At 41.3% G+C, this 16,553-nt stretch overlaps 1 protein-coding gene across 1 annotated transcript in view; it reads left to right on the top strand.

Annotated features, from left to right (window-relative positions):
• The window catches only part of cacna1ab (calcium channel, voltage-dependent, P/Q type, alpha 1A subunit, b), a 108,523-nt gene that overhangs the window by 45,465 nt on the left and 46,505 nt on the right, over nt 1-16,553 (top strand). The window contains exons 20-24 of the mRNA XM_080303235.1: nt 6,105-6,412; nt 7,323-7,455; nt 7,662-7,791; nt 8,976-9,035; nt 9,234-9,340. Of these exons, the coding sequence (XP_080159361.1) occupies nt 6,105-6,412; nt 7,323-7,455; nt 7,662-7,791; nt 8,976-9,035; nt 9,234-9,340 (738 nt within the window). The remainder of the gene's footprint in view (nt 1-6,104; nt 6,413-7,322; nt 7,456-7,661; nt 7,792-8,975; nt 9,036-9,233; nt 9,341-16,553) is intronic.

Below are 16,553 nucleotides of genomic sequence, written 5' to 3'. Positions count from 1 at the left end.
TTTAGTTTGTTTTTAGTTTTAGCTATTTTAGGGGGATATCTGTGTGTGCAGGTGACTATTACTGTGCATAATTATTAGGCAACTTAACAAAAAACAAATATATACCCATTTCAATTATTTATTTTTACCAGTGAAACCAATATAACATCTCCACATTCACAAATATACATTTCTGACATTCAAAAACAAAACAAAAACAAATCAGCCACCAATATAGCCACCTTTCTTTGCAAGGACACTCAAAAGCCTGCCATCCATGGATTCTGTCAGTGTTTTGATCTGTTCACCATCAACATTGCGTGCAGCAGCAACCACAGCCTCCCAGACACTGTTCAGAGAGGTGTACTGTTTTCCCTCCTTGTAAATCTCACATTTGATGATGGACCACAGGTTCTCAATGGGGTTCAGATCAGGTGAACAAGGAGGTCATGTCATTAGTTTTTCTTCTTTTATACCCTTTCTTGCCAGCCACGCTGTGGAGTACTTGGACGCGTGTGATGGAGCATTGTCCTGCATGAAAATCATGTTTTTCTTGAAGGATGCAGACTTCTTCCTGCACCACTGCTTGAAGAAGGTGTCTTCCAGAAACTGGCAGTAGGACTGGGAGTTGAGCTTGACTCCATCCTCAACCCGAAAAGGCCCCACAAGCTCATCTTTGATGATACCAGCCCAAACCAGTACTCCACCTCCACCTTGCTGGCGTCTGAGTCGGACTGGAGCTCTCTGCCCTTTACCAATCCAGCCACGGACCCATCCATCTGGCCCATCAAGACTCACTCTCATTTCATCAGTCCATAAAACCTTAGAAAAACCAGTCTTGAGATATTTCTTGGCCCAGTCTTGACGTTTCAGCTTGTGTGTCTTGTTCAGTGGTGGTCGTCTTTCAGCCTTTCTTACCTTGGCCATGTCTCTGAGTATTGCACACCTTGTGCTTTTGGGCACTCCAGTGATGTTGCAGCTCTGAAATATGGCCAAACTGGTGGCAAGTGGCATCTTGGCAGCTGCACGCTTGACTTTTCTCAGTTCATGGGCAGTTATTTTGCGCCTTGGGTTTTTCCACATGCTTCTTGCGACCCTGTTGATGTTTGAATGAAACGCTTGATTGTTCGATGATCACGCTTCAGAAGCTTTGCAATTTTCAGACTGCTGCATCCCTCTGCAAGATATCTCACTATTTTTGACTTCTCTGAACCTGTCAAGTCCTTCTTTTGACCCATCTTGCCAAAGGAAAGGACGTTGCCTAATAATTATGCACACCTGATATAGGGTGTTGATGTCATTAGACCACACCCCTTCTCATTACAGAGATGCACATCACCTAATATGCTTAATTGGTAGTAGGCTTTCGAGCCTATACAGCTTGGAGTAAGACAACATGCATGAAGAGGATGATGTGGACAAAATACTCATTTGCCTAATAATTCTGCACTCCCTGTATACAGTGGTCCCTCGTTTATCACAGTAGTTACGTTCTAAAAATAACCTGCAATAAGTGAAATCCCCGAAGTAGCTTTATTTTTTACAATTATTATAGATGTTTTAAGGCTGTAAAACCCCTCACTACACACTTTATACACTTTTTTCAGACAGGCATGAACATGTTCACACTTTTCTCTCTTGTTTAAACACTCTTAACGTTCAAACCCTTGTAGAAAAACAAGTCCAGTATTATAGAATAAAACCAAAGTCACCCGCGGTTGCCTTTGACGGTGCAAAACATTTCATTGACATTGTTGTGTTTGTTGGGGAGAAAACGTACAAACATGCAGTGCAGCACTTCAGAGTCACGCTGCTAGCGATCAAAGATTTATGTAAATTTGACAAGCTGAACGCAATATGTGCTGTACAGGAGACACGGCACGGGATTGATTGACAGTGGTCTACAGCCAATCAGGATGCAGAACACAATGAGCTGTAAAAAAAAAAAAAAAAAGCATGCAAAATTGCACAAAAAATAATCCACGAAACAGCGAGGCCTTGAGAGGTGAACCGCGTTATAGCGAGTGACCACTGTATGTAGTTAATTTATTTATTGTACACTGAAAAAAATGAAATAAAAGGTTAAAGTTACTTAGTATTTATTTTTATTTAAGTATTTATTGTCATTGTCAGAGAACAATGAAATTGTGTTTGGGGCTTCCGTACAACCCGTAAATAAAATAATGAAGAAAATAATAAATACCCCTTAAAACCCAAGTGTAAATATTTAACCCAGTGTGACTCCAGTGCAATAAGACAATCCTTAGCAACAACATGAGAACATGACAAGTAATGTTCATAAGAAATTCAGACAAAGACCTGAGAAACATGACAAAGTACAACAATGCAACCCATTCAATATTTTTGTACTGTGAGATATGATGTCAGATATGATAGTTATCTATTTAAGAAAGAGGGGGGGGGCAGGGGGGGAAAGAGAATAAAGATATGATGCACCAATGCAGACCAGTTCAGTGCTATTAAGAAGTTGGATATGGTTATTGTCCGTGAGAGGGGGGCAGAGAGTTCAGGAGCCTCACAGCCTGTGGATACAGGCTGTTGGCCAGTCTGGATGTTCTGGCCTGTATAGACCTGTACCTTCTCCCTGAGGGCAGCAGGTGGAAAAGGTGGCGCGCAGGGTGATGTTGGTCCCGCAGGATACTGTGGATACTGAGCGAGAGGGGAAGATATTACTAATCTCTGGCAGACTTGTTCCAATAATTCTGCCAGCTTCCTTCACCACCCGCTGGAGTGCTTGCTGATCGGCCTTGGTGCAGCTGGGGAACCACACTAGAAATCCATACGTCAGAACGCTGCTGATGGCACAGTTGTAGAAGTTCAACATCAGAGATCTGGGAATGTGTGCGCTCCGCAGTCTCCTCAGGTAGTAGAGGCGCTGTTGGGCCTTCCGTGCAACTGAGGTGATATGGTTGCCCCAGGACAGGTCCTCGGTCACAGTTACCCCCAAGAATTTAAAACTGCTCACCCTCTCCACCGCCTCACTGCCAATGAAGAGAGGCAGATGGTTGTTATGACCCTTCCTCCGGAAATCTACAATGATCTCCTTGGTCTTTTTGGTGTTTAAGACCAAGTTATTGTCGTGGCACCATGACTCTAGTTGTTGCACCTCTGTCCTGTAGTTTGTCTCATCGTTATTGGATATAAGTCCGAGCACTGTAGTGTCATCGGCAAACTTAACAATGAGATTGGACGCGCAGGAGGAAATACAGTCATGGGTGAAGAGAGTGTATAGCAGAGGGCTCAGAACACACCCCTGAGGAGCACCGGTGTTGACCACAAGGGTGGAAGAGGTGTTCTTACCCACTCTGACACTCTGTCTACGGTTAGTGAGGAAGTCCACAATCCAGTTGCACAGAGAGGAGTTAAGTCCCAGTTGGTGGAGTTTGGGACGGAGTTTGTATGGCCGGATGGTATTAAAAGCCGAGCTGTAGTCTACAAAGAGGAGCGGTGCATAGGTGTTCCTGTGTTCCAAGTGCTTCAGTAATGTGTGCAGCACTGTGGCGATGGCATCCTCGGTTGACCGGTTCTTCCTGTATGCAAACTGGTGCGAGTCCAGGGATGGTGGAAAAGCAGCTCTGATGTGTTTAATGACCAGTCTCTCCAGGCATTTGGCGGGAATGGGGGTGAGTGCCACAGGTCTGAAATCGTTCAGACATGTGACATTTGACTGTTTTGGGATGGGAACGATGGTTGCTGCTTTGAAACAGGATGGTACCAGTGAACAGGACAACGAGGTGTTATATATAGAGGTGAAGACGTCCGCCAGGACAAACATCTTGAGAAAGTTGAGGGTAAACAGGAATATTTCCTCTGGATGAGTCCGACTCTACCAGAGGAAAAGGGGAAAGATGCAGAGAAGACAGTCTTTTAGCACCCGGCCCAGCACTCCATCTGGCCCGGCCACCTTCCTGGTGTTAATGCTCCGGAACACACGCCTCAGCTCATGAGTGCTCAGGACTGGAGCAGGGTCGGTTGAGGGGAGAGGGGACAGGACAGGGTCGGTGTTCTCCCTATCAAAACGGGCATAAAAGAGATTTAGATCCTCAGCCAGAGTAGAACTGTCGGCTGAGGGTGATGGTGTTCTCCTTTTGTAGTCCGTGATAGCCCTGATGCCCTCCCAGACCTGCCTTGGGTTTGTGTTGTTCTCAAACCTGGCCTCGATACGCCTCCTGTGCTGCTGCTTGGCAGTCTTGATGCCTCTTCTCAGGTTGGCCCTGGCAGCACTGTATGCCTCCTGGTCCCCGGATTTGAAAGCGTTGTTCCTCGTTCGAATAAGTTGTTGAACTCCGTGTGTCATCCAGGGTGGATTATTAGGGAACACACGGAGTCGTTTCCAAGTTGTTACATTGTCCACACAGAAACAGATGTAGTCCAAGACAGTGGAGGTATAACTGTCCAATGCGACACGATTGTCAGTGTCCTGCACCTTGAATACATCCCAGTCTGTGCAGTGGAAACAGTCCTGAAGCATCGGAATAGCATCCTGCGGCCATGTTCTCACGGTTTTGGTTGTAATCCCAGTGCTCTTGATCTTTTGTGTGTATATTGGGTGTAGCAGAAGGGAGAGATGGTCTGATTTACCCAGGCGGGGATAAGCCTGGGCTCTGTATGCATTCGCCATGTTGGTGTACACCTGGTCCAACGTTCTATCTCCTTTGGTAGGTTCAAGGTTCTTTATTATTTGTCACATGCATAGTTATACAAGTATAACACACAGTGAAATGTAGCCTGACACGCTCCTCGACATGTGCAAAAATTGGGGGGGGGGGGGGTAGAGGAAGAACATTATATATATATATGTGTGTGTATATATATATATATATATATATATATATACACATATAGTATATACACTGGGTGAATGTGCAGTAGTAGCAGCAAGCAGGTGAATTCTGTACATTAATATGAATATGAATATGGTAGCACACTTCAGTTTGATGATCTTTAATCAGTTATGTAACTAAAACTTGTAAAAGTGGTCAATTAGTTTAACTCACCTGGTCATTTTGTTCAGTATGACTTTAGTGATTTGATCTATTCAACAGCCTGCAGTCCTGTTCATATTATATACAAAACGTAATGCAAAATGAAAGAAGACATTCATTTGTTTTAATAGATTTACTGTTCAGTAATGTAATTCCCGGAACAAGTAAAAGTACAAATGTGTTCACGCTAGATGTCCTTCTTAATATTTTTACCCAGCTCTTTGGGACTGATTTTAGTTGTGGGTTAAATGAGAGAGCAATTAGTAGAATCAAACACCAGAAAGGTAGAATTTACTGCATGAAGTCCAAGTTGCTGTTTTGCTATGAGGGTCCCTGGTGCCAAAAAGCTGACTCAAAGTGCTGAGAGGTCATCGTCTGTCAATGTTGTAACATCCTCCATGAACATGGTTTAGGACAGATGAGGGTGTGACCTCATCTCCCAGAGCTAGTTGTCATTCACTAACAAACAGATCCATTTAAAATCTGAAATTCAATCAAATTGTTCACTGATTAAATCTACTGCACACTTAGTTGATCAGGGCTCCATTTCATCGCAGTGTTCCTTAACATTCTTCATATATCTGCGTTGCACATTTTAAGACAGTGAACATCTAGGCTAAATGTCCTTGAACAGTGCAAAGCTATAAATGCAAATTGCAGTGTCTTTGTAACCAATCAGATAGCTCCTTACATTGCTCCACATGGCTAATTTGTATTGCATTGTCTACAAGGATCAAAGGAGTTAGGGAAATTTTAAGTGAAATAGCTAATACAATAGTTAATCTATTAGCTAATTTCACAGCTAATTCCATAGTTACTCCCATTGCTAATTTTGTAGGTAATCCCAAAGAAAGCAGGAAAAGGAAATGCAATGAAATAATAGAATGGAAAAGAAATGAAAAGGCCATTTTAAATGTTAGTTCTGAATTTAGAATTTTGTAAAGACTGTTTATTGAGAGTTTAAGGCTTTTAAATTAAAACTACCAGGCTATGTATTACAACCATATAAAGACACATATCAAGTGCATCATAGGATATTGGCCTTGGTAGAGAATCTGCCCTTCTGTGTGCTCTGCGTTGCTCTTGTGACATCTCCCCCATCTCTTTTTCCTTCATCAGGGAACACCACAGTACTGGACCAAGCCTCTCTACCACCCGTCCTATACAGCAGTATAATGAGGACCTGGACAACTTCCGCAACAACAGCAAGCTGGCCAATGCCCACGAGCACCCTTACGCCCTACCACCAGATCACCCTGACCATCCTGACCATGTCAATAACCTGCTCAACTGCCGCGATGCTGATACCCACACGCTGCTTCACAGCATGGACAGCTTGATTCTCACTAGCATGGTTAAACCTGACTACACAGCCATAGAAATGCCCCCTGTCTACCCTTACCCCTCGACCAACGCCATCTTACAAGGTGAATCTTGGAGGCTCGTATGACTATAAAACTAAAGATGGCTTTTTGGGGTCTATAATTTGTTTGATAGGCATCTTCTAGTTTAGACAGAGAGACATTAATGCAGTACAAACTGTACTTCTGACTGGTTGTACTGACTTTAACGTTAGAAGACTCTTCGAGAAACACGTCAAAGATACTTTCAAAAATGTATAAAAGAGTGTGGTTTTTTTTTTATGGGTCAGATTGCAAAAACATTATACTCTAAAATATTATTTATTTCTGATGCCATTATACCTTCATGGTATTTCAGAGTATTTTTCAACAATAAAATGTAGTGCTAATGCAACGAGAGCTAACGCAGTAACGAAAAACCTTTCTGGCAGGTACCCAACTATAATAATATGCACTCCTTACGCTCCAATAATGCCTGATAATTTCTGCTGCAGCAGCTACCTGCACTTACTGAAAGGACATAGGATTGTGGACAATGTGGTCAATAAACTGCATTTGTATACACTTAGATATGGCAATAGACGAATGTCTGGCCTCCACCTTTTTTTATTAATACTAAACTGCATGGCTGCAGTTTTATTTTTACCTTAAACCAAACGTTCACAGTCACCATTGCTTCCAGACTGCTGCCTGTTCAACCAATAAAGAGCGCCCTCCAGTGGTCCCTCATGAGCAGTTCACTACAATACTGCACCCCAGTCTAACTTTTTTTATCAGTTTAATTTATTTTTAAAACATGTTTTTGACTGTACTATAATACTGTGCATAATATCACTGCAGTGACACCTAAATTAAAATTGTTGGCTTTCCTCTTGAACTTAACAACAGTGCAATATCAGTCTTTATGTGTCAAACGTTGTCTCTTTGTGTTTGTCGATTCTGAGTTCTCCCTGTTTTCTTTGCTGGATTTTCTTAGTGAACAAGAACGCCAACACCGACCAGAAGAAAAGTGAGGAGAAGAAAGAGGAGGAGAGCGAGGGCGGAGATGAAGATGGCCCCAAACCCATGCCTCCTTATAGCTCTTGCTTCATATTGTCCACCACTAACCCGTGAGTATATACTCTGTGTGTGTGTCTGTGTTTATACACAAACACAAGCTCCAAGCTTTGTACCATGCTGTTTTCTAGAATATGGAAAAGTTATTGTAAAGGAAAGTTTTTCTTTACAGCCTAAGACATATTTCATATTTAATGTGTTGTGGGGTTTTTTGTTTATTATTTCTTAACATGCACACGCGTCTGTGTGTCTGCGCCAGGTTTCGGAAGTGCTGTCACTATATCCTGACTCTGAAGTATTTTGAGTTCACCATCCTTTCTGTCATCGCTATGAGCAGCATCGCTCTTGCTGCAGAGGACCCTGTCAACCCTAAGTCACCGCAAAACGATGTGAGACACGACTATGTGTTTGTGTTTTTCTGTCTGCATCGTTCTTCTTTTTTGATGGGATGTGTACAACAGATATAAAAATGAATATTTTGAGAACTTTTAGCAAGATCTGGGAATAGTATATGGTTTTAAAGTAAAGTTATTAGTTGTTAATAAATCCTGTCAGTGAAGAGGTCAGCAGTGGTGATATAAATAGCTTGTGCTAGGGCTAGAAGGATTTGGCTACAGCTAAATTGTTCATAATACATATTAATCATAGGTATCACATCATCCTAATTAATATTTCCTTTTTACATACCTATTGATAACACCCACATGTGATAACAAGGAGTGATTGCAAGGCAGATATTTTGCAGTTTTGCAACCGACAGTTCATATCCGGCACACAAGATTTCCTGTTCCATCGATGGATTTCCTTGCATCCAACCAAAGCTTACTCAAACAGGATTGGTCGGTAGCAATGCAAACCAGAAAGCTTCTATTACCAATGTAGGCCCTTGGCTATAGATCACATGCAAATATCTCTTTGCGGATTCTGTTCATCAACCCAGGTTTCCCCAACCTTATAAACAGTACGTTTGCATAATGACTGAAACTAACACCACCAACAAAAAATAAGCTGTGGGGTCAATTTCTTGATCATTAACCATGATGATTCTTGATCATCGTCACTGGTGCTCGTCTTAGTCATTATGTAAATGGAGGGTTGGGAAAACCTGCCATCAGCTGAGACTGAAGAAGTCACCTCCCACTGAAAATGCTACATCACGATGAACAGAATCAACTTTTTGGGATTTCCATAAAGACGTATTTCCTTACCTGGATGACTGATCATGCATCAACACATGTCTTTATGGAGATTGGATATTTAGTAGCTTTTTTTTCTCTGTTATTACATTAAATCAAGATTTAGAGAATGTGGAGGATAGGTTAACACCGCAAAGAAATATTATGACAAAAGAGAAGAAATTATGAATAATCTCACTCACGGCAAGTGGATTTTGTGATTGAGCTGTTTGAAAATGGAAACCTAAAATAGGTTTAGAACTAGGATCATTGTCTTTCTAGTGTGTACTTTTTTTTCTTTGCTAATCTCTCCTCCGTTTGTCGCATCTTTTCTCACTCTGATTCATCTGCTCTCTCTAATATGTTAATTTATCTCATGGTGTTGTGTCCCTCCGCAGGTGCTGCGTAATTTTGACTACGTTTTCACAGCAGTCTTCACATTTGAAATGTTGATCAAGGTAACAAAGTATCACAGTGCGACTGTGTGTGACTCTCTACTTTGAGCCCTTTTTTGTGCAGTTGTATGAGGCGTCCTCTGTTTGTGTGTGTGTTTCTGTATTTGTTAAGGCCAGCGTGCTTTAGAGGGTAAAGTCAGTGTCCCTGTGTATGTGTGTATATGAGTATATATCATGCTGAGCACACTCCTTGTCTTCCAGATGGTGGTGCTGGGCTTGTTTCTCCACGAGGGATCCTACTTCCGTGACTTGTGGAACATTCTGGACTTTATAGTGGTTAGTGGTGCTCTGGTGGCCTTCGCCTTCACGTAAGTTCCCCTCCCCATCCTCCTCTTCATCTACTCCACTATCCTTCCACACCCACACACACATTTAACCATTGACAGAAAGACCTTTGTCAGTCAGCCGTGTACGTCCAATACACTAGGCGAGGCCCGGCTTCCACCCTCCTGTTGTCTCAGTCTGCTCTGCGTCAGAGCTCATCATCCCCTCTTGTCTAGTATCCCCTTCGCTCTGTTCCCGTTTCTGCTTCTGTCCATCTTTTTTCCCAGTCTTTTCTGTTTTCTGTAGGCTGACTCCTTTCCATTTTCATCTCTATTTCTGTATTGGCCGCCATCACATGTGTCATCATATCAGCAGGTCTTTCTCGATGTTCAGTCGCCACCTTCATCTCGACAACTGACGGCGATCCATAACTAAAATGTATCCCTGATATTTCACACTTAAAAGATCATCACCATCTTTTATTTAAAGAGGCTTTTTGTTATACTGTCATCTTCATTTCAACCACTGTAAGAGTTTCCCAAATCATTTCCCACACAACTGTCTATAAGCTATAAAGTGCAACCTGCTCCTTATCAACATTTTCTCCTCCCAAATCTTCCTTGCTCCCGATCCCTTTTTTCCCTGTTTGCCAATCCATGCCACTCTGATTTCCTTCTAACCAGGCCGTGAGTCATCTCTTTCGTCCTTCCTTCCCTTTTCTTGCATCTCAGTCCCTGACTTAGATCCCCCAAGCCCTGCTTACCAACACTCCCCCCAGGTCCTCTTCAGCCCATGTCCCTGCTGATGCCTTCTCGTCAAACACCTTTCAACTCCCTCTCTCATATCAGCACCTCCCCCTCTCTATATTCACCTACCCGTTTTCTCAGTGTCATCGCCTACACCTCTGTTGTTCCTAACATATGGCAGAGAGAGTAACCTAGCAAGGGAGTGCTGTACTGCTCTCTATGATCTTAGTTGGCCTCTCCGTACTGAACCACAGCCCCTGGGTGTATGCCATGAGAACTCCCACAGGAAAAGTTGGGAGATCATCAAAATTAGTAAGATTCATCCTCTGTCGGCCATGAGTGTCAGTTTTTGAGATATCTAAGGGTGGACTACAGAGGAACATTATTAGGAACTAAGTAATAATACTAGAATGTGCTATATATTTAAAATACATTTGGCACAAAGATACAGTGGAAGAAATGTAAGAAAATCTGATGGTACTCAATTTAGAAATGAACACCATCAGATTAAATGCAGATTTATTCAACGTTGTTGAAACAGTGCAAAGTTGCTCGCCGTATGGTTCACATCTGGCTGTAGAGTACTCCTGCTTTGAATTTTCATGCTGTATGTTAAGAAGAGGTGTTGCCCATTGCTCCCTAATTACCATTAATCCCACAAACCACAACCTCCAATCTTTGTTGAGTACAACTCCTATTATCCGCTCCTGATTATTCAGATTCCACCAAATGCACCATTCAAGCTTCCACTCTCCAAAACCCATTGTATCCAACATCCTCCACCTCGTCATTCTTCCCCATGCCCCTGTCCGGAGGTCAAAATTAGTCATTCCGTGGGGGTGAGGGCGCCCCAGACACCTTTAACCCTTTAATTGCCCAGGCTCTACATCCGCCACTTGGAAGAACACTTGTCCCAGGAAGGACTCATCTCCTCAGCGTCCCTCCTTACTTCTCTTTTGCCAGCACACACTCAAATGTACACACATACTCCTCCACCATTCTGACCATGTTAATGAAACTGGAGGCACAGGTATTTAACTCTCCTTTTTCTGCACGACCCAGGAAAGTACATGGGAGGGTAATAAGCAAGGCATGCTGGGGCAGGGTGTAGTGGATGGAATGATTTAGTAGACGTTATTGCGATGGATACAGCTGAAGGGATCATTTGTGTGTTTGTGTTTGGTAGAAAATAAAAACATGCATTCTCCTCAGCTCTCTGGATGCCTATTGCATGTCTTACTTAGTGTCTACATGAACACTTGCTGTGATGGACAGTAGACAGCATCACTAAGAGCTATGTTCATGATATTTTAAGCAAAGGATTATCTCCTAAATATGGCATCTGTATCTGAGCAAATAGCTACTGTAAGGGAGTGTTCAGATTAAATATGAAGCGTGTTTTAGAGACAGCACCACTGCATGAAAACTTAAGGGGTAAGAAATCGGAATGTGACGTGAAGTGAAGCTTCTTGTTTTTCTTATTTTATTTTTTTTTTAGAAAATCACAACAGCAATCCAACCATTTATTTTTGTTATGAAGAACATTTTTTAAAACAGGTTATATGAAGAAAAACAATAACGTAAGGAGAAAAGAACATTTACTCATTTCTTTACTGCAGAGGTACCGAAAATAGTATCAAGTATTAAACTGGGATTGGTATTAAATCAGCATCCTGACAACCATAAAATGATACTTGATGAGAGTACTAAAGCTTTTTTGTTTTATCAAATTATTATTTTGTGGATTTAGGTCATCGATACAGATTACACAGATTAGACAGATCGAGCGCATTGTTAGATTAAATCAAATGCTAGCTGTTACCATATCCTTCGATTCTTTGATTAATTCTTGACACTTAATCACATTTGATCTTAATGCCACAACTTGTGACACTTTGTACTGAGTCCAAAGACACAGAGTATACCAAATTATATTCGTGATATAAGGCCAGAAAGTGGAATTCTCACCCAATGTGAACAATTACTTGCTTCTTTTCTAAATCATCACAAAATCAGCTCAGCTCAACTATGTACAATCATTCATACATATCAATCAGCCACAAAATGTAACGAACTAATAGGTGAAGTGAATAAGGTAGGAAAGAACTGCCCAGAAGTGTGTCTGTAAGAAGCCAGAAGCACTGATCTGGCTTCCAAATTCCCAACAAACCAACAAAAGATCCATAGCTAACAAACATCCCAGGCTCCCCGAAGTCCCGTATCCTTCCCTTATTTTAGGAGGACAAAGAAAGGGCAACATAGTATTAGTTATGGTGTAGCTGAAGGGTGAATGAACACATATGCGCTGGTCAGTATTTGAGTAGATGTTAGCTGACCAGGGAAGCTGCAGATGCAGGCAAATACAGCATAGAGAAAATAGGGTATCAAATTATAAGGCGATACTCTACAAATTGAACTTGTCACACTGTTGGTGAAGCACTGCAGATAATATTAATAGTAATAAAAATAGTAACTTTTTTATACCTAATTGATTATAAGGTCTTAATTGGTTTTACCTTTAAAAGCACCAATCCAGCACCACCTATGGTAAATGGCCTGTATTTGTATAGCGCTTTACTAGTCCCCAAGGACCCCAAAGCACTTTACACATGCAGTCATCCACCCATTCACACACCCATTCACACACTTATAGTACCCGGGTTTTAGATTATTTTGGTTAGGCAAGGAAAATGTCAAACACACACAAGTATAAATAGCAAAATATATAAATAGTAAAAGGTGACAATTTTCCACCACTTTAGAAAGAAACACAAACAATTGTTTCAGATGGATGATAAATTTGTAATGGCAAGTTAAAAATCAGTCCACTGCTGCACCCTCCCCAGCATGACTCGCCACTGAAAAGAAGATGCCTCCTGCCCCCCTGCACTGGTGTTCCTCCCCTCTCCTCTCCCCTTATTTACTTCTTGAATCACCCTTCCCGTTTCTCTTTAGGATGCTCTCGCACCATTTCCCCTCACACCTTCGCCTCCTCTTTCCGCCCTGTTTGTAGTTTTCTCCTTTGCCTCCCCAATCCTACCATCCGCTTCAGGGCTGAGCTACCAGACATTTTTACTTAAGGGGGCGAAGGCTTCACTCCCACCTGTGTAATTCCACTTTGACGCATGACATTCTTTAAAAGCAGGTACATCACAGAACCATTGTACAGAGGGTTTTTTAGCATGGTCGCAGTACAATGGCTTCGTATTTTTATGGGTTTTGAACACAACAACCACGCTTTTGGCACCTTTCATTCTCCAAAATAAATGCTGAATGATACAGTGTCATTAGTGAAATTTGCATGCACTCACAGTACACTGTGAAAGTGTCTTTCCTCTCCCGTTGACGGTATGTGTGTATGGGAAAGTGCACACAAATCCTGGTTTCTTGAGTGTCCGCTCGTGATGGATGTCCTGTGTATATATCTATGCGCTCTAACGTGTCAAGAAAACCTGGAACCGGCCACTTGGAAAGATTTAACGCCTTTCTCTTCTCCTGTGTAGATGTGCATGCAAAGCAAGCTTTGATAAAATCCCGCTAGATTTGATTGCAGATCTAATGAGGGCAATTTGTGCTGTAGGCCTGGTCTAATTGATCATTATGGTGTGATAAGATAAGAATTGGTGTAAATGGATGCAGCAATTGAGTTTCCTCCTCCAGCCGTGAAGGTAATTCTTCATAGAGATGGTAGCACAGCAGGCCGCAGCAAAAGACAGCCAGGAGGGAGGGAAGATTTGCACGTCTAGAGTCTCAGCAGGGGGCCTGATTCACAGAAGTGCTCTTATTATAACTGCAGAGCTCAATAAGGTACCTGAGAGTAAAGCAGCGCTGATGGAATAAAAGGTACATTGCTGCAACGTAAGGAGGCACGAAGAGGCTCAACAAAACTATATTATTATATTTTATTTTAAAGTGTAAATCTTTTACATTATATGTCATGTTACAGAATCTACTCTAAAGAGTTGTAGTGTTATTTAATAAATTACACAGCCCCCGTTTTTATTGCATTCGATTGATTTGAGCCAAAATGTTCTAAAAAATATAAAAGCATTACATTATGTGCTTATATTATATTAGCATAATATATTACTATGATCCCAGACTGCTTCGATGAAGTCGATGTCTGAATTCAGATTTATGACTCCATAAGATGTGTCGCCGCTGATTTTCAGTCCAGTTCTTGTGTAATTTAGCACACCTCAGCATTTTCTCCCTGTTTCCATGTCAAACTGTGTTATCTTTGGCTTTTTTAGTAGCTTCAGCTACAGAAATGTGAACAAATGATTTTAAAATTGTGTAGCCACAACACTGGTTTATTCCTTGAGTTAGGTGCTGTTTTTATCTGTGAATAACTCACAGTCAGTGTTAAGTGGTTTTACAAAGAAACAACACAAACCCCAAAACGTTCCTCTGAGAAAGCTCAGGTACAAGGACTGGACTTAAAATTGAGTATTAAAAAAGGAGCCGATGTTAAATAAAAACTTTATGAAATCTGCAGAAAGCCTGGAAAGGTATTTCTTAAGACCACTTGATAAACAGTTAAGTATAAAATGTGAGGTTGTTCATGTGTGTTACCATGAATCATTTATCATTTTTAAGGGAATATCTACATAAAGCGATACAGCCCATTTTAAAAGACTCATTCCAGCACTGTTCCAGTGTGTTCCCTGGACAAAAACATAGCTCAGGAAGCTCAGAAAAGGAGCTCAGTTAAACAGAAAATATTAAGCTAAATCAAGTAAAGCAGCTTAAGGATAAATATCAGTACAATCCTTTCAAAGGAACCGATGATTAGAAATCATTTTCCAGTTTGGTCAGCACTGAAAACTGTTGTGCTGATCTAAAAAGAAAAAGAAAAAGAACACTTGCTAGTTGGTTTGGAGAATATGTGTTTAATTATTGTCTCAAAATGACAAAAAATGAAAAATATGAAAGTATTATTTTTTCAAAGGAATGAACGGTATCATGTGACAGCCTGTAGTGCGTCCTTCACAGAACACCACCAGTTTTTCTCAAAGGAGTCGTACACCCTGTTGCAAACTTTCTTTTTAAATCTTTTTTTTAACTAGAAATTGTTTTTTTTTCAAGGTGAAAATTTAAGACTGTAATTAAGCCAACATTGCCTAATGCTACAGAGCCCCAACGAGCCAAATGTAAAGTGGTTTTTGGCTCAATAAATATTCAGATCAATAATCATTTTAATATAATAAGCTTACATTAGGGTTGGACACATGGATAAGAAAATAGATGGATGGAATTTGCATTAGGTAATGCGATGTGTTGCTGGAAAAACAGAGTGGTGGTTACTGAAAATGGGCTTCTGTGTACCTATGTACATATTCCATTAAGAATCATAAGTAATATATGATTAGTGATTCCTTTAGTCATTAAGTATAGTGTATTTCTGATAAGTTACACTAAACTTTTGAGTGATATTCTAGCTGACAGGTATTTCGGTATCCCACTCAGTGTTTTTTATGGAGACGAGGTGGGCATGGAAAGGAATAATCTGTGTGCATGCGTGTGTGTGTTGATGGGTGGAGGGTGTGTATTTGTAATCGGGTATGCAGGTATGCCCATCTTGCTGTCCTTTTTTGTCTGTCTCTCATGTGAATGTATTTTTTCCTGTTTCTACCAAACCCCCTCTCTCTTGTGTCTGTCTTTGTTGGCCTCTTTGTGTATGTGTGTGTATCTGTGTGTGCGCGTGTGCTTGTGTCTTTCTATGTCTTTTTTCCCTTCCCTCCCCCTCTTCCTTTCTTTCTCGTCTTCTTTCTCGGTCTTTCTTTCTGTCGCTGTCCCTGACTCTTGCTGTCTCCATCTTCGGGGAAACTCAACAGGAGCGTCAGCGGGTAAAGTCCTTCCTCTGCCCTGCTCTATCCTGCTGTCTTCTTTTCTCCATCACCGGGTCAAATTGGCTTCTCTCTCTTTCTTTCTTTACTGTTCTTGTCATCCATACTCATTCTCGCCGTATCATTTCCACTTGTTCTCGTTTCCACCGCTGTGTCCACAAACCACAGGAAACCATCTAAACACCTCAGTAGATTTGACTTAAAGGCTTTGATTTGTAATAATACCTTGTTTAATGAACGCACAACTTAAAATTACCAGAACAATAGTATCAAAGTGACACCCCACCCCCACTGTCGTTTTGTAAGCTCTTTCTAAAGGAGGCTATAAACCTTTTCTGCGCGTGTGTCCCTCCCTGTTATTGGCCTGTATTCTAACCTAATTTCCTAGAATTTATGTTTTTGTTTTGGCTAAATTGCAACAGCAAATGTTCTTTGTTTTTTTTACCTTAGACATAGCCATCATGCTGTCATCCGTAGCGTTTTGAATTTGCACTTTGAAGCCTTGCTATGTCTTTCTCCAAAATCTTGTTTTTCAGTCCCAGAAGTGACCAAATTTAGACAAAAGCATGGAGTGTAATTCTATTAAATAAGGCTATGAAATTTTCATTACAAGGTACATCTACAAACCATGTGACAGGAATGTCAAACTCATTTTACATCAT

Source organism: Astatotilapia calliptera, chromosome 6 (genome assembly GCF_964374335.1).
Source record: "Astatotilapia calliptera chromosome 6, fAstCal68.1, whole genome shotgun sequence".
Classification (NCBI taxonomy): domain Eukaryota; kingdom Metazoa; phylum Chordata; class Actinopteri; order Cichliformes; family Cichlidae; genus Astatotilapia; species Astatotilapia calliptera.
Note: the sequence above shows the minus strand (reverse complement) of the source record. Positions and strands in the feature narration are given on the sequence as shown.